This window comes from Lineus longissimus, chromosome 18 (genome assembly GCF_910592395.1).
Source record: "Lineus longissimus chromosome 18, tnLinLong1.2, whole genome shotgun sequence".
In the NCBI taxonomy this organism is placed as follows: domain Eukaryota; kingdom Metazoa; phylum Nemertea; class Pilidiophora; order Heteronemertea; family Lineidae; genus Lineus; species Lineus longissimus.
In genome coordinates, this window is record NC_088325.1 from 40,822 (window position 1) to 55,206 (window position 14,385).

General features: G+C 46.6%; 2 protein-coding genes across 2 annotated transcripts; one reads left to right on the top strand and one right to left on the bottom strand.

The window, feature by feature from the left end:
* Positions 1-1,090: 1,090 nt before the first annotated feature.
* On the top strand, positions 1,091-6,182 carry LOC135502447 (uncharacterized). Its single transcript, XM_064795283.1, has 6 exons — positions 1,091-1,176; positions 2,655-2,983; positions 3,519-3,751; positions 4,031-4,601; positions 4,972-5,180; positions 5,811-6,182. The coding sequence occupies exons 1-6, from the start codon at positions 1,092-1,094 to the stop codon at positions 6,088-6,090; spliced, it is 1,707 nt and encodes a 568-aa protein (XP_064651353.1). The 5' UTR covers position 1,091; the 3' UTR covers positions 6,091-6,182.
* A 610-nt stretch (positions 6,183-6,792) lies between these two features.
* LOC135502274 (N-acetylneuraminate lyase B-like) lies at positions 6,793-13,955 on the bottom strand. Its single transcript, XM_064794972.1, has 9 exons — positions 13,697-13,955; positions 13,362-13,417; positions 11,676-11,746; positions 11,402-11,489; positions 11,086-11,143; positions 10,106-10,181; positions 9,606-9,844; positions 7,656-7,830; positions 6,793-7,311 (listed from the first exon to the last, which is right to left on the bottom strand). Exons 1-9 carry the CDS (start codon positions 13,709-13,711, stop codon positions 7,160-7,162), a joined length of 930 nt encoding a protein of 309 aa, XP_064651042.1. The 5' UTR covers positions 13,712-13,955; the 3' UTR covers positions 6,793-7,159.
* Between the last annotated feature and the right edge of the window lie 430 nt (positions 13,956-14,385).

The following is a 14,385-nucleotide window of genomic DNA, read 5'->3' on the forward strand; positions in this document are numbered from 1 at the left end:
AAGGCGTAATGCCTTCTAAAAGAAGTTTACTTTGGGAACTGTTCACTTGGTTTAGCCAATCAACCAATTACTTTAGTCAGCCCCACTGTCGACGGGGGCAGCACTCTCTAGACTGGCGGGCTCTCATGATCGGAAATTGGTGGTCGATATTTTAGTACCAAGAAATAAAAGAAGATTAATATTTTTGTCATTTGGTTTTCAAGTCCATATCAGATATAATTCATAGCGTACTGTTAATGTCCGTAAAAATATTTTGTTATTCATATTGTACCTTTTATGAGGTCAAATAAATAAATCATTCATTCATTTTCTCCCATCCAATGGACTGCCCTGTATCCCAGCCAGTGAGCCGCCCTGTATCCCAGCCAGTGGGCCGCCCTGTATCCCAACCAGTGGGCCGCCCTGTATCCCAGCCAGTGGGCCGCCCTGTATCCCAGCCAGTGAGCCGCCCTGTATCCCAGCCAGTGGGCCGCCCTGTATCCTAACCAGTGGGCCGCCCTGTATCCCAGCCAGTGGGCCGCCCTGTATCCCAGCCAGTGGGCCGCCCTGTATCCCAGCCAGTGGGCCGCCCTGTATCCCAGCCAGTGAGCCGCCCTGTATCCCAGCCAGTGGGCCGCCCTGTATCCCAGCCAGTGGGCCGCCCTGTATCCCAGCCAGTGGGCCGCCCTGTATCCCAGCCAGTGGGCCGCCCTGTATCCCAGCCAGTGGGCCGCCCTGTATCCCAGCCAGTGGGCCGCCCTGTATCCCAGCCAGTGGGCCGCCCTGTATCCCAGCCAGTGGGCCGCCCTGTATCCCAGCCAGTGGGCCGCCCTGTATCCCAGCCAGTGGGCCGCCCTGCTTCCAACCCGTAGTACAGGAATGCTCTTGCCCACCCGAGCACAGCAGCTGTGGATGAGACCAGCTTTCCCACATGATTCTGATGATATTATCAACAATGTTGAGTTCCGATACAGTAAATAGGTGTACGAACACTCGTACACCTATTTACTGAACCGTATCTCCTTCCTATCTGAAAGATAAGCTTGTGTAGTTATTGATTAAGGCGTCTAAGTTGTCAATAGAAGAAAAGTCGTGGTTATCATTGTATCACCATGTCGAGTATAGGACTTGCGCTGATATTGTGCATCACAATCAACCAAAGCCTGTTAGTTATTGGAATCAAAACCAGCCCTTTGGGTAAGTCCGATATGGAATTGGGTTTAAACAGCTGATATATATGGCCGATAAGGTGTCGCATGAGACGCAAAATTATAGTAAAAATCCTGAATAGTACATAGGATTTCGTTCGTGGTGTTTAAACAGGCTCCCAGCTTGCACAAGACACGTGGCACAGCCCTGACACAAGGCAGGCATAACAGCCTTCCTGCGCTGGTCCAGTAAAGGCAAGCCCGGACCCAAGGCTGGCATAGCGGCCTTCCTGGGCTGGTCTAGTAATGGCAAGCCTGGACCCAAGGCTGGCATAGCGGCCTTCCTGGGCTGGTCTAGTAAAGGCAAGCCCGGACCCAAGGCTGGCATAGCGGCCTTCCTGGGCTGGTCTAGTAAAGGCAAGCCTGGACCCAAGGCTGGCATAGCGGCCTTCCTGGGCTGGTCCAGTAAAGGCAAGGCTGGCATAGCGGCCTTCTTGGGCTGGTCCAGTAAAGGCAAGCCCGGACCCAAGGCTGGCATAGCGGCCTTCCTGGGCTGGTCAAGTAAAGGCAAGCCCGGACCCAAGGCTGGCATAGCGGCCTTCCTGGGCTGGTCAAGTAAAGGCAAGCCTGGACCACAGGCTGGCATAGCGGCCTTCTTGGGCTGGTCCAGTAAAGGCAAGCCTGGACCCAAGGCTGGCATAGCGGCCTTCTTGGGCTGGTCCAGTAAAGGCAAGCCTGGACCCAAGGCTGGCATAGCGGCCTTCTTGGGATGGTCAAGTAAAGGCAAGCCTGGACCCAAGGCTGGCATAGCGGCCTTCCTGGGCTGGTCAAGTAAAGGCAAGCCTGGACCCAAGGCTGGCATAGCGGCCTTCTTGGGATGGTCAAGTAAAGGCAAGCCTGGACCCAAGGCTGGCATAGCGGCCTTCCTGGGCTGGTCAAGTAAAGGCAAGCCTGGACCCAAGGCTGGCATAGCGGCCTTCTTGGGCTGGTCAAGTAAAGGCAAGCCCGGACCCAAGGCTGGCATAGCGGCATTCCTGGGCTGGTCCAGTAAAGGCAAGCCTGGACCCAAGGCTGGCATAGCGGCCTTCTTGGGCTGGTCCAGTAAAGGCAAGCCCGGACCCAAGGCTGGCATAGCGGCCTTCCTGGGCTGGTCAAGTAAAGGCAAGCCTGGACCCAAGGCTGGCATAGCGGCCTTCTTGGGCTGGTCAAGTAAAGGCAAGCCTGGACCCAAGGCTGGCATAGCGGCCTTCCTGCAGTTTTTAGTCCTGTCTGTTTACATGTCGGTTTATGAAAGCCGGTGTAATGTTTTTGAGTGTTTCTGTTTTTGAGTGTTTCCCCTCATTGTTTGGGAACGCTCAAAAATAGATTGACAAGTTTTTCTGTGTATCCCCCCTATCGAAAAGTCGTGGTCTCTCTAGCTGCCTATTGTTTGGAAACACTGACACATGGGGAACAACCACAGATGTTACACCGGCATACATCACACATTATATGTCTGTTACTCATCACAAACACTTGATACAACAGATGGCGCCAAAATCGCGACTTGGAACATCAATAGCGTTGGGCGATGGGGACGAGATAAAGGTGATTCGGTGTTGGCCACGTTTGAGTCGGTCCTCAACGCATCCAGCATCCTTGGGGTTCAGGAAGCGACGGGCATCGAGCGATATCACAACGAACACTGGGGAGATCGCTACCAGCTCTGCGCACTGGAACAGGAGCCGGAGGGGACGAGATCGCGCACGTATCGCCAGTTTGCTGTTTTCGTTAAAGCGGATGAATACAAGGTTGTTGGGATCTGGGCAGAGGTTTTACCTCTGGACGAGGTATATGGGATAAAGTGTCTGCTTCTGGTAAGTAAGAGTGGAACGATTTCATTAAATTATGATTCCCAGTATTCATCTTTTATCAATTCAGTTTAACATTTTGTAATGCAAGAGAACTGTTGCAAAATGTGACCAAGAGTTGATAAAGACTAGTTTTTACTTTTCTTGATGGAGCTAAAAGGATATACATGTATTCATATTAGCCAGAACAACCAATGTGCCACACTTCAAAACCAGGTTGAATTGAAGAAACAGTATTGATTTCGAACCAACCGCGTCCTTTCTTAGCTTAATCCTCTTTCTTCAGTAATCAGGTGAATCTTCGACGACCTCTCAGATATCACGTTCTATGTATTTGTATTATTCATATGTTCCCTCGTGTAATATTGTAAGCGTATTGATTTCTCAGTTGATGGAGCCCGAAGAAACCTCGGTTGGGTTCGATATTCTTAAAAATTGATAAATTTCATCCTAAAGGCTTTCCTCATAGGAATGGTGACTTGATCTTAGAACTTGACTCCTCGGTGGCACAAGCATCATTTTCCACGATGTTTTTTTGCAGCCACACGACGAAGCAAACACCCGACAAAACACGAGAGATCACGGTATACTCGTGTACAACGTTCACCTGAAGGCGGGAAAGTCGAAAGCCGATGCCGCAACACGTGACCTGGAACTCTCCAGGCTGGTGAAGGATGTAAATGATGACCGAGGAGACTTCGGCGCGCAAATCGTTCTGGGAGATTTCAATTATGACCAAAAGGCAAACAGCAAGGAACGATGGACTGAACTCTTGTAAGTTATCAGTCGTTTCGTCGAAAGGAACAGCTCGAAAATAAGATAAAACAGCGGCGGCGAGCCGTGTTATTCCCATCATTGGCCACCACCTCCAAATCCCATATGATTAAGCTGGTTAAATGTGGTCAGGACCAACTTGAACTAATCGAAATAAAAGTGACCCGTGTCTGTGACCCGTGTCTGTAGCCCATGTGTTCAGGCTCTGACAACACACAATACCTGTGATCTCCATGCTCATTTATGATTATGAATTGATAACTTTCCTATGTTATTCAGCTCCCACATCGGCATCAATTTTCAAGGAGTCCTAGAAGTCAATAAAAAAGGTTATAATAGTATAACTGAGGGCCAAGGGTTCCTTTACACGACGCCAGGCGGCGGCACATATGACGGCATCTTCATACCAGGTCACGTGGCGGAGACCTATTACAGCCCCGACTCGAAATCCTCATTGGAGATGTTTGTTCCGAAGAATCATAAAGGTGTCAACGTCATAACAGATAACCAACTGAGCGACCATCTTCCCATTCTCGGCTCACTTCCGTTGTTGGGCAAGATCGGCAGTTATAACATACGGTATTTCAAACTGTCTTCAGCTGCCGCGGATACTGAACTGGCTGCAGTTTACGCCAGTGTCATCAATAATATGGATGTAGTAGCCATACAGGAGGTAATGAACGAGAAGAATATAGACAGAAAGGAATATCTCGAAAACATGTTTTCTGCTCATAAATGGGCTGTAGCCGACCAGTATGCATGTGGATACAGAGCCCCCTACCGGATCGTTGGAGAAGCACATCTGGTCGACATAGGGAACGGATACAGGCATGGTTTTCTTTGCAAATTGGTGAGTCCTTGTTTACGTCGCTTTTGACAACTCATGCTTCAAATAACTTGAACATGCGTGCTGCTCGGTCAAACACATTGTTTATTCTGATGGACTTTTTTAGTCGCGAATGTCACGACTGCTAATCATAAGAACTAGATCGTCCGGTCAGGGATGAAGCAAGGAAGGTTTCCGAAGAACAAAGTATGCTAGCTAAGTTTATTGGTCTCTGGAGCCTTACTCTATTGGAGTAATTATCTTGACAGCACTTTGTAAGTTGTTTTTCCCATGGGAACACTTTTATTCCCGTTCAGGTGTTTTAGATGACCCTGCAACTTTTCTCGAAGCCAGGGATACTGTTGAAATTGGACATTGTCTTCTCTTCATTCAGACGAAACCCCATGGAGGTCGAGATATGGGCGTGTGCCTGCTCAATCTGCACCTCTTAAACAACATGGCGGGCAAAGCTGACGTCACCCGAGTCATCCAGCATGTCATGGCACTGATGAAAAAAGACCCATTTTGCCACCAGGCGTACAACATCGTCCTGGGTGATTTCAACAATCAAATCTTACAATCGTCCACCTACGACAAAGATTGGTAAATGTCATCATGATAATCTCGCTGCCACATGTGGGGAAACGTTTAGGCCACACATCAGAAGGTCACTGACCAAACACTCGACCTCGTTGTTGATTTGCAGCTGTCCTCAAGTAGAATTGATAAGACTTCCTGTCATTTTGACGAATCGGAAGCCTTCAATGATGTTCCCTGCAAAGAAGCGGGATTCAGGGCTTCTGATAGGTCAATATTCGGGAAGTCTTCGAGTTAAAAAAGGTAAAGGGAGAGATGGTATCGATGTCGGAACACCGATGGCCGAGAAAACCCAACCAAAACAGGAGTTTGTTGTCCCCTTTAAAGTGGTCTTATCGATCCCGGCATACAGGTTGTGACTTCGTTCTCATATGAAAGACAGATTTTGGGAGTCATGGGATTTTTAATGAAACACCACCGAATCTCTCCTCGTCCCAAGTTATTCCTTATCAGAATGACTTATTCTGTGTTTCCACCAAGATAGTGGTCAAGGGTCCATCTCGGTCTGTTACTAAAGGAACTGGGAGTAGGGGGTACATTTTCACAGCCCAAATAATGGACTGTTGTGGAATATATGGCTGCATGGGGGGATGAATACACTTTCACCTTTAAAGCCAAACCTTACCCCCATTCCAGGCCTTCTCTGCAAAGACTCGACTGCCGTCACCAAGTGAACACCAAGTGGACATACACCGCCATTCACTACAAGAACAGACTCGACCACATACTTGTGGCGCCACCTTTCGATGAGATAACGTCAGACATCAGTGGATCCTGTGTTGTCATGTCTCAGTTAGCTGGGCGTCCTTACAGGTATAAACTAGAAAGCTGGAGGGAAGTCTCGGATCATTTCCCGACCTTCGGCACTTTTGATTTGGATGAGAATGTTCAGAGACATCCTGCTGAAGGAGGGTAAACGAGATGACAAGGATATCTATCTCGAGGGTTGCAATATTGGACTCCATAATTGCATGTATTTCACTGTTCTGTATTAGAATGATAGATGCATTCGGCAATAAAAGAATGCGGAAGTTTAACGCCAGCGAGCAATTCGTTTCTTTGAAACCACATGCTTCATGAAAATCGACAGCAAAGCAACCCCCCCCCCCCCCCCTTCCCCAGAAATTGGGTAGAGGCACTCTGACATATAAGTTGTTCAACGCCAAACCCCACATCATATAGCTGAAATCTCGGACAATTGGTTCGTCTCAAGTAGAACACTGTACATGTTGGGCTATGGATGTCCGGCCTTGGCAGAAACTGATGAATGGAGCTCAAAGAATAAAGGCTCTACATCCTAATCAATGCCTTGTATTAATGCGGGCGGATGCGAGGAAAGCCACTGGACTGTCGTCGCCTTAAGGAGACCACAGGTCAATTCCGCCCAAATTGATGGATGTTGATATAGGGGGCCGCGATCTACAGGCTCTTGTTAGTTACAATATTTCCAAGCTAATACCTACATTGAAACCAATCCAGCGCTTGTGAAAACCGCACGGTTCCCTCCTCCTGACAAAAACCACCAATTGTTTCACTATCGCCATCTATACGGAAACGAACGAACTGACATAGAACGCCCCTCCCAAAGCAGATTCGAAAAAAGAAAGAAACTTGATGGTTATGTTTTGATAATATCACGGGGCTTATTTAAAACTCTCGTCTGGAACAAAAGATCATTTTGAGAAGTAGCACCAACAACCCAGGAAGATCGTCGCTCTTCTGTGATTGATGTTGATTTGCTTTTGGAACAACGTCTTATGCACCGAGAAAAAAGGAATCTCATACAAAATTGCAGGTTTTCGAATCTCTGTTTCGTATTCGCTGCCAGTCAATCATCATAGAACCGATCTTGTTGCTTTAGCTTCACCGCGCTCATTTTATTGAGTGTTTTAGTTATCGTCATGTTTTTATTGTATAGCATCAATCACTGAAGCAATCATTAAGATACGAGTGTTTCTCTTCGTTTCACATCATTTCTATTTATCCTATTCTTTTATCCAATCAAAGAACCCAATCGTTTCAAGCTCCTTCTGCAACAGAACTCTCTTCTCTGCCGGTAGGGGGCGCAGGGGTAGTCGTGGCGGTCCAATGTCAAGGCCGATGAAGGTCATGAAGTCTCGTAGGATGAAACCAGTGCCTGATGAGAGAAAAGGGTTTGGCTGAATTGGCGAAAGGTTTAGGGAAACACAGGTTTAGGCTCCTGGATTACTCCATACCAACTGGAGACTGAGATAGGATTAACCTCAACTAATACTGATCTCACATGTAGTTGTCATTTGCAGTCTGGACGGGTTCGGACAAGGTTGTCAAGTCTGGTGGTCCTTACGTCGTATATCAGAATAAAAGGTTGTTCACTTTTCAAAGGCTTCAACTCAGCACTTCTTTCTCCAAGCCACGCAGATACTGCATACGACAGAAAATGAGGCACAAAACAGCATCAAACGCAACCAGCGCTTTGATGCTTCCGTTGCTTTAACTTACTGTATTTCTTGTTGAGTCGGACAATCTCGTTCAGCCTGAATTGTTCTTTCCTCGCCTCCTCCAAGTCGCCTCTCTCGAAGGCCGCTATCAGCCGGTGCGCTACCTGGGGCATGAAGTTGTAAAACGCCCCAACCACGCCTTCACCTAAGCCGTAACCGAGGGCAGCAATGTGCATCTAAAGAAGAATGTGAAACTCCTGAACGACTGGCTGAGGCTGGCCAACGAAACTGTAATGACTGGCTGAGGCTGGTCAATGAAACTATAATGACCAGCTGAGGCTGGCCAACGAAACTGTAATGACTGGCTGAGGCTGGCCAATGAAACTATAATGACTGGCTGAGGCTGGCCAACGAAACTGTAATGACTGGCTGAGGCTGGTCAATGAAACTGTAATGACTGGCTGAGGCTGGCCAACGAAACTTTAATGACTGGCTGAGGCTGGTCAATGAAACTATAATGACTGGCTGAGGCTGGCCAACGAAACTGTAATGACTGGCTGAGGCTGGTCAATGAAACTATAATGACCAGCTGAGGCTGGCCAACGAAACTGTAATGACTGGCTGAGGCTGGCCAACGAAACTGTAATGACTGGCTGAGGCTGGTCCACGAAACTGTAACGACCAGCTGAGGCTGGCCAACGAAACTGTAATGACTGCCTGAGGCTGGCCAACGAAACTGTAATGACTGGCTGAGGCTGGTCAATGAAACTGTAATGACTGGCTGAGGCTGGTCAATGAAACTATAATGACTGGCTGAGGCTGGTCAATGAAACTGTAATGACTGGCTGAGGCTGGTCAATGAAACTATAATGACTGGCTGAGGCTGGTCAATGAAACTATAATGACTGGCTGAGGCTGGTCAATGAAACTGTAATGACCAGCTGAGGCTGGCCAACGAAACTGTAATGACTGGCTGAGGCTGGTCCACGAAACTGTAACGACCAGCTGAGGCTGGCCAACGAAACTGTAATGACTGCCTGAGGCTGGCCAACGAAACTGTAATGACTGGCTGAGGCTGGTCAATGAAACTGTAATGACTGGCTGAGGCTGGTCAATGAAACTATAATGACTGGCTGAGGCTGGTCAACGAAACTGTAATGACTGGCTGAGGCTGGTCAATGAAACTGTAATGGCTGGCTGAGGCTGGTCAATGAAACTATAATGACTGGCTGAGGCTGGTCAATGAAACTATAATGACTGGCTGAGGCTGGTCAATGAAACTGTAATGACATGCTTGGGCTGGCCTATGAATCTTTAATGACATTCTGAGGCTGGTCAATGAAACTTTAATGACATGCTGGGGCTGGCCTATGAATCTTTAATGACATGCTGAGGCTGGTCAATGAAACTTTAATGACAAGCTGGGGCTGGCCTATGAATCTTTAATGACATGCTGAGGCTGGTCAATGAAACTTTAATGACATGCTGGGGCTGGCCTATGAATCTTCAATGACATGCTGAGGCTGGCCAATGAAACTTTAATGACATGCTGGGGCTGGCCTATGAATCTTTAATGACATGCTAAGGCTGGCCTATGAAACTTTAATGACATGCTGGGGCTGGCCTATGAATCTTTAATGACATGCTGAGGCTGGCCTATGAAACTTTAATGACATGCTGGCGCTGGCCTATGAATCTTCGACACCTCTCAAAACATCAATCATGTTAAGGTTCGAAAGATTCGGTCCCTCGACCGGTTGCGGCTTGAACTCGGACGCGACGGGACTAAGACAGTGCAGATGCGAGACTTTGACACATATGATTATTCCAAGTTCAGGGTCAGCGAGCTGAAAAAAGTGTTGTTGCCATGAGTTTGTTTTCCTTTGGAGTACCTATAAAGATAGACGACTTTACATTAAACCACGACTTCACATTAAACCATTATTTGATAACTGGCGAATGAACGAGATCAAAAAACATTTAAACCAATGAAAAGCCGCGAAAAACTCACTTGGTCCCACCCTGACATCACTTGAAACCTCTTGTTATCAGAGTTAGCAACCGCTGATGCGTCCATGAAGTCAAGATCTGTAAACTTGGTCCCCACCAATGTCGGCATTTTGTCCTTCGCAAGTTCAAAGAAGTCGGCCATCTTGATGTTAACCTCAGTGAAGGAGGGAATGTGATAGTAGAAGAATGGTAGGTTTGGAGCACAGGCGGCCACTTGTGCACAGAAGTCAACAATATCATCTGAAAGAGTCAACAAAGTTCCCATCTCAACATCAACTCAACTGGTTCTCGGTCAAGGGAGATGGGGTTGTTTAATGGAAATGAAGGTGATGCGAGATTAAATGGAAGCTTCGCACACTGGCGGCGACTTGTTCATGTGCAGGCGACATCGATCATCTCATAGAAGAAGCATTTTATCGTCACATCATTAAACGACCCTGGACGTGTGTCACCGCGCAATTAGACACTTGAGCCGATGGCTCGCTGACAAGCAGATCTTACCTAATGCCATGTTTTTGTAGTACCATGGTGGCAGACAGGCGATGGCAGATGCTCCGATACTCTGCGCATGCGCAGCCTGAAGTTAAAAATCATACAATTAAATACTGCTGCCGTTCGTATTCTTTTCTTTGATTGCCACCTAACGTATTAAACAACGTGCAGGAGGATCCCGCCGGGGGGTTCCAGAGAAAAGAAGTTGGTTCTTACGTAAATATGTACATGTATCTTTGTGTTAACTGTTGGTAACTGTTAGCTCGGAGCGACTAGAGGCGAGGACAGCCAAGTCACCATCCCATGACCAAGCCCTTAGTATAACTGTTAGCTCGGAGCGACTAGAGGCGAGGACAGCCAAGTCACCACCCCATGACCAAGCCCTTAGTATAACTGTTAGCTCGGAGCAACGACAGCTAAGTCACCACCCCATGACCAAGCCCTTAGTATAACTGTTAGCTCGGAGCGACTAGAGGCGAGGACAGCCAAGTCACCACCCCATGACCAAGCCCTTAGTATAACTGTTAGCTCGGAGCGACTAGAGGCGAGGACAGCCAAGTCACCACCCCATGACCAAGCCCTTAGTATGACTGTTAGCTCGGAGCAACTAGAGGCGAGGACAGCCAAGTCACCACCCCATGACCAAGCCCTTAGTATAACTGTTAGCTCGGAGCGACGACAGCCAAGTCACCACCCCATGACCAAGCCCTTAGTATGACTGTTAGCTCGGAGCGACGACAGCCAAGTGACAGTAGAACCTCTCTAATAAGGACACCCTCGGGACTGACAAGTGCTGTCCTTAATAGAGAGGTATCCTGATTAGAGAAGTCAAATTGAATGGAAACAACCAATTTGGGACCAAAACTAGTGTCCTTAATAGAGAGGTTGTCCTTAATAGAGAGTTGTCCGCTAACAGAGGTTCCACTGTAGATTCAGCTTAAACTTGGTTATCAAAAAGTGAAAGCAGTGTCATGTCGCCTCACACTTACAAGTTGCTTGGCTTCGGGGAGGCTCGTACATCCGACCTGGATGATAACATTCTCTAACCTGCAACAACAAATCACTGGCTAATCTGACAAAGAAAAGTTGCGTCGATTCTCTTACATAAAAAGTTTTGTGTGATGAGGATTGTTTTTCAAAGATTATTCGGTCAATAGCCCATTGCAGGGGTTGGTGTAGCGTTAAAACCGCGGGTACGAGATTGCCAAATGACCCGGTCGGTCCCGGTAGCAAACTTGAACCATGTGACAGACAAGACAAAATTCATGGCTGCAGAAGTTCAGATGTGCCTTGTTATGCACCTACTTTCCTCTGCCCGCTTTCACCCATCTCACGGCTGACTGCTTCCTCTCTTCGAGTGATAGAGATGGGCCTTCACCTGTGGTGCCGTTCACTGGAATAAAGAACCATCAAGACCGCTTTAATGTCATCTCATTCCTTGAGGAAGAACGCAGCATTTTCACAGCTCACAAAACAGGAAGGAATATTTGAGTGACGGGAAAATAACACTTTGAGTAGAGACCGGATTCTGATTCGTCTTATATAAACTCAGTGATGGCGAAACGTCGCATGTACTCACCATAGACATTTAACACTTTATTCTTGTGGAGCAGGTCAACATAGGCGTCTATTTTGTCAAGATCCACATCTCTGAAATAACAAGGTAGGCCTATTGGTCTCTGTAGCTATTAGGCCATGGGACGAGTGTGAAAAATGTGAAGTTCCGTTTGAAAAATTAGCGGGCAAATTGAAAACAGCCGTTTTTGGGTAATATGGGGGTGCTGATTTCAAAAATCAATTTTTCTCCCGTGTAAAGTTGCACATTAAGTCAGAAATGAGACCCTTAATAGGGCCTAATGGTCCCAAAGAAGGGGTCAAAAAGTTGATGTCATCGAAACATGTCAACATGGGTATCAAAATGAAGGTCTATGGGTTTGGCCCCCTTAACGAACCGTGGGACCCCCCAGGGAGGGTCAAAAAGGGCAAAAGTGGAAACTTTGACCGCCTCCCATGAGCTTCATGGGCACCGCATGTGGATAAAAACTGTTTTATTCGACAGTACTCACATAGACCTTTTCAGAGATACCCATGACGACACCCTTGGGCAAAAGGTTTTCGAGATCTTAAATTTGGAGCCTAAAAAGGGGTCAAAATTACTATCTCGGCAACCCTTACCCCGAGAGTGTGGTCATGGGTATCATTTTGAAGGTCTATACGATTACTGTCAAATAAAACAGTTTTTATCCATTTATAATTATAGTCCCTATGAAGATCGTGGGACAGGGTCAAAGTAACCACTTTTGCCCTTTTTGACCCTCCCTGGGGGGTCTGTTAAGGGGGCCAAAAACTATGCAATGTTAAAGTACCCCCATAGACCTTCATTTTGAATCCCATGTTGACATGCTTCGATGACATCAACTTTTTGACCCCTACTTTGGGACCATAAGGCCCTATTAAGGGTCTCATTTCTGACTTAATGTGCAACTTTACGCGGGAGAAAAATTGATTTTTGAAATCAGCACCCCCATATTACCCAAAAACGACTGTTTTCAATTTGCCCGCTAATTTGTCAAACGGAATCCTTTTTCTAGACACATTTTTGCCACTCGTCCCATGGCCTATATGCATCTTACTCCATCATTGGAAAAGTCTATTCAGCGCATTTAAGACAACGAGTTCCTCTCGGACTTGATATTCAATCAGAGATAACAGAGTGGTGACATCCGATTGTCTTGCCATTGTCATGATCTAACGATTAAGATAAGATAAGATAAGACAAGATAAGATAAGCTTCATTTTCATCGGTATGTGATGCATATGAAAACGTTATCACAATATTCATTAGGGTAATACAATGTGGATATTAAAAGAACAGCCTAACAGGCTATTTGAATACTACAACTTTTATAAGCTTATCGGTTGTACCACGAGACAAGGTCACTTCGCGACGGCATAGATAAACAACAATGTACGCTACCTTTCATAGATTCTCAATGACAATGCATTAATTGTGTTATTATTCTGATGAAGTCACCGAGCGTATCTTAATTTATCCCGGTGTAAAAGAAATGCAAGTCCCCCCCCCCCCCCCGGAATCTAAGTCTGGTCCTTTTGTTAAAGTGAATAGAGTCGCCGAGTTCCTTTGCCAAAGATTGTGGAGCTAAACCATCAACCACATTCGTTGACAATACACAGCTATTGTATGGAGTCCTGCAATCCTAGGACGTCCATTCCTTTCACACCTGTCAGGTGAAGGCTGACTTACCCATTTTCCTTATAAGGGGTGTAAGGTGGTGAAATTAACCCCTTGACGCGATAGTTCTGAAAAATGGCACAGAAATCCATTATGCATAGACAAATTCGAAGAAGACGAATCAGTGCCAAAAACAAATCAAATGCGAGGCAATACCGCTGGAAGTTCAGCACCATATGATCCCCTTGTACAAGTTGTAGCATGGAGGTAAATCTTATTTATACCTCCATGGTTGTAGGCAGGACAGGGTTCAAGGCTGGCTTTGGCCCGCTCCTGCCTCTGAATTAAATGGATAACATTTGGGTAGGATCATTAGGATTTTGATGTATAACTATAAAAGCACTTACCCGAATGGCAGCCATTGTCAAATCCCATGCACACACCTGACGTTGTAGGTCAAGGCCTTATCGAGTTACCACATAATATCAGAACTTCCCCAATCGACTAGTTAGGCCTCGTCTCCCAATGCATTGCTACACAAAAGGATTCCTACAGTACTTGTGTTATGGGCCGTGAAAACCGCAAAAAATATATACATTTTTTTTATGGGCCGTGAAAACCGCAAAAAATATGTACATGTTTTTGTAAGCGGTCGTCGCTCGCGCAAACTTGTCTTGCATGTTTTTGTGAAAGAGGACGTCGGCGAACGCGGTCGTATATCAAAACAGACGTTGGGTGGCGCTCGAGACGGGTCATCCTATTTAGCGTCCAGTGGCGACCAGTGGCGTCCAACGCGAAATAATAGGGTGTATATGGTTAAAAATGTTTTCAAGCTCCTAAAACACTTTCACGATCTTAGTATTGTCCAGCAAAAGTACTGGACGCCATGTTTGTTTTAGCATATTTTTTGCGGTTTTCACGGCCCATATTGTGTGCCAACAGCCAAGAATATCGGAGATGAAATGCTTTTTTTCTCACGTCGGACTACGATCTACTGTTACACCGGGTAGATCTAAAATACAGACTTTGCTAATTAAAACTGGACTATGCTGGGTTAGGGTTATACTCAATAGGTTGGTTAGTGGGTCTCCGGTTC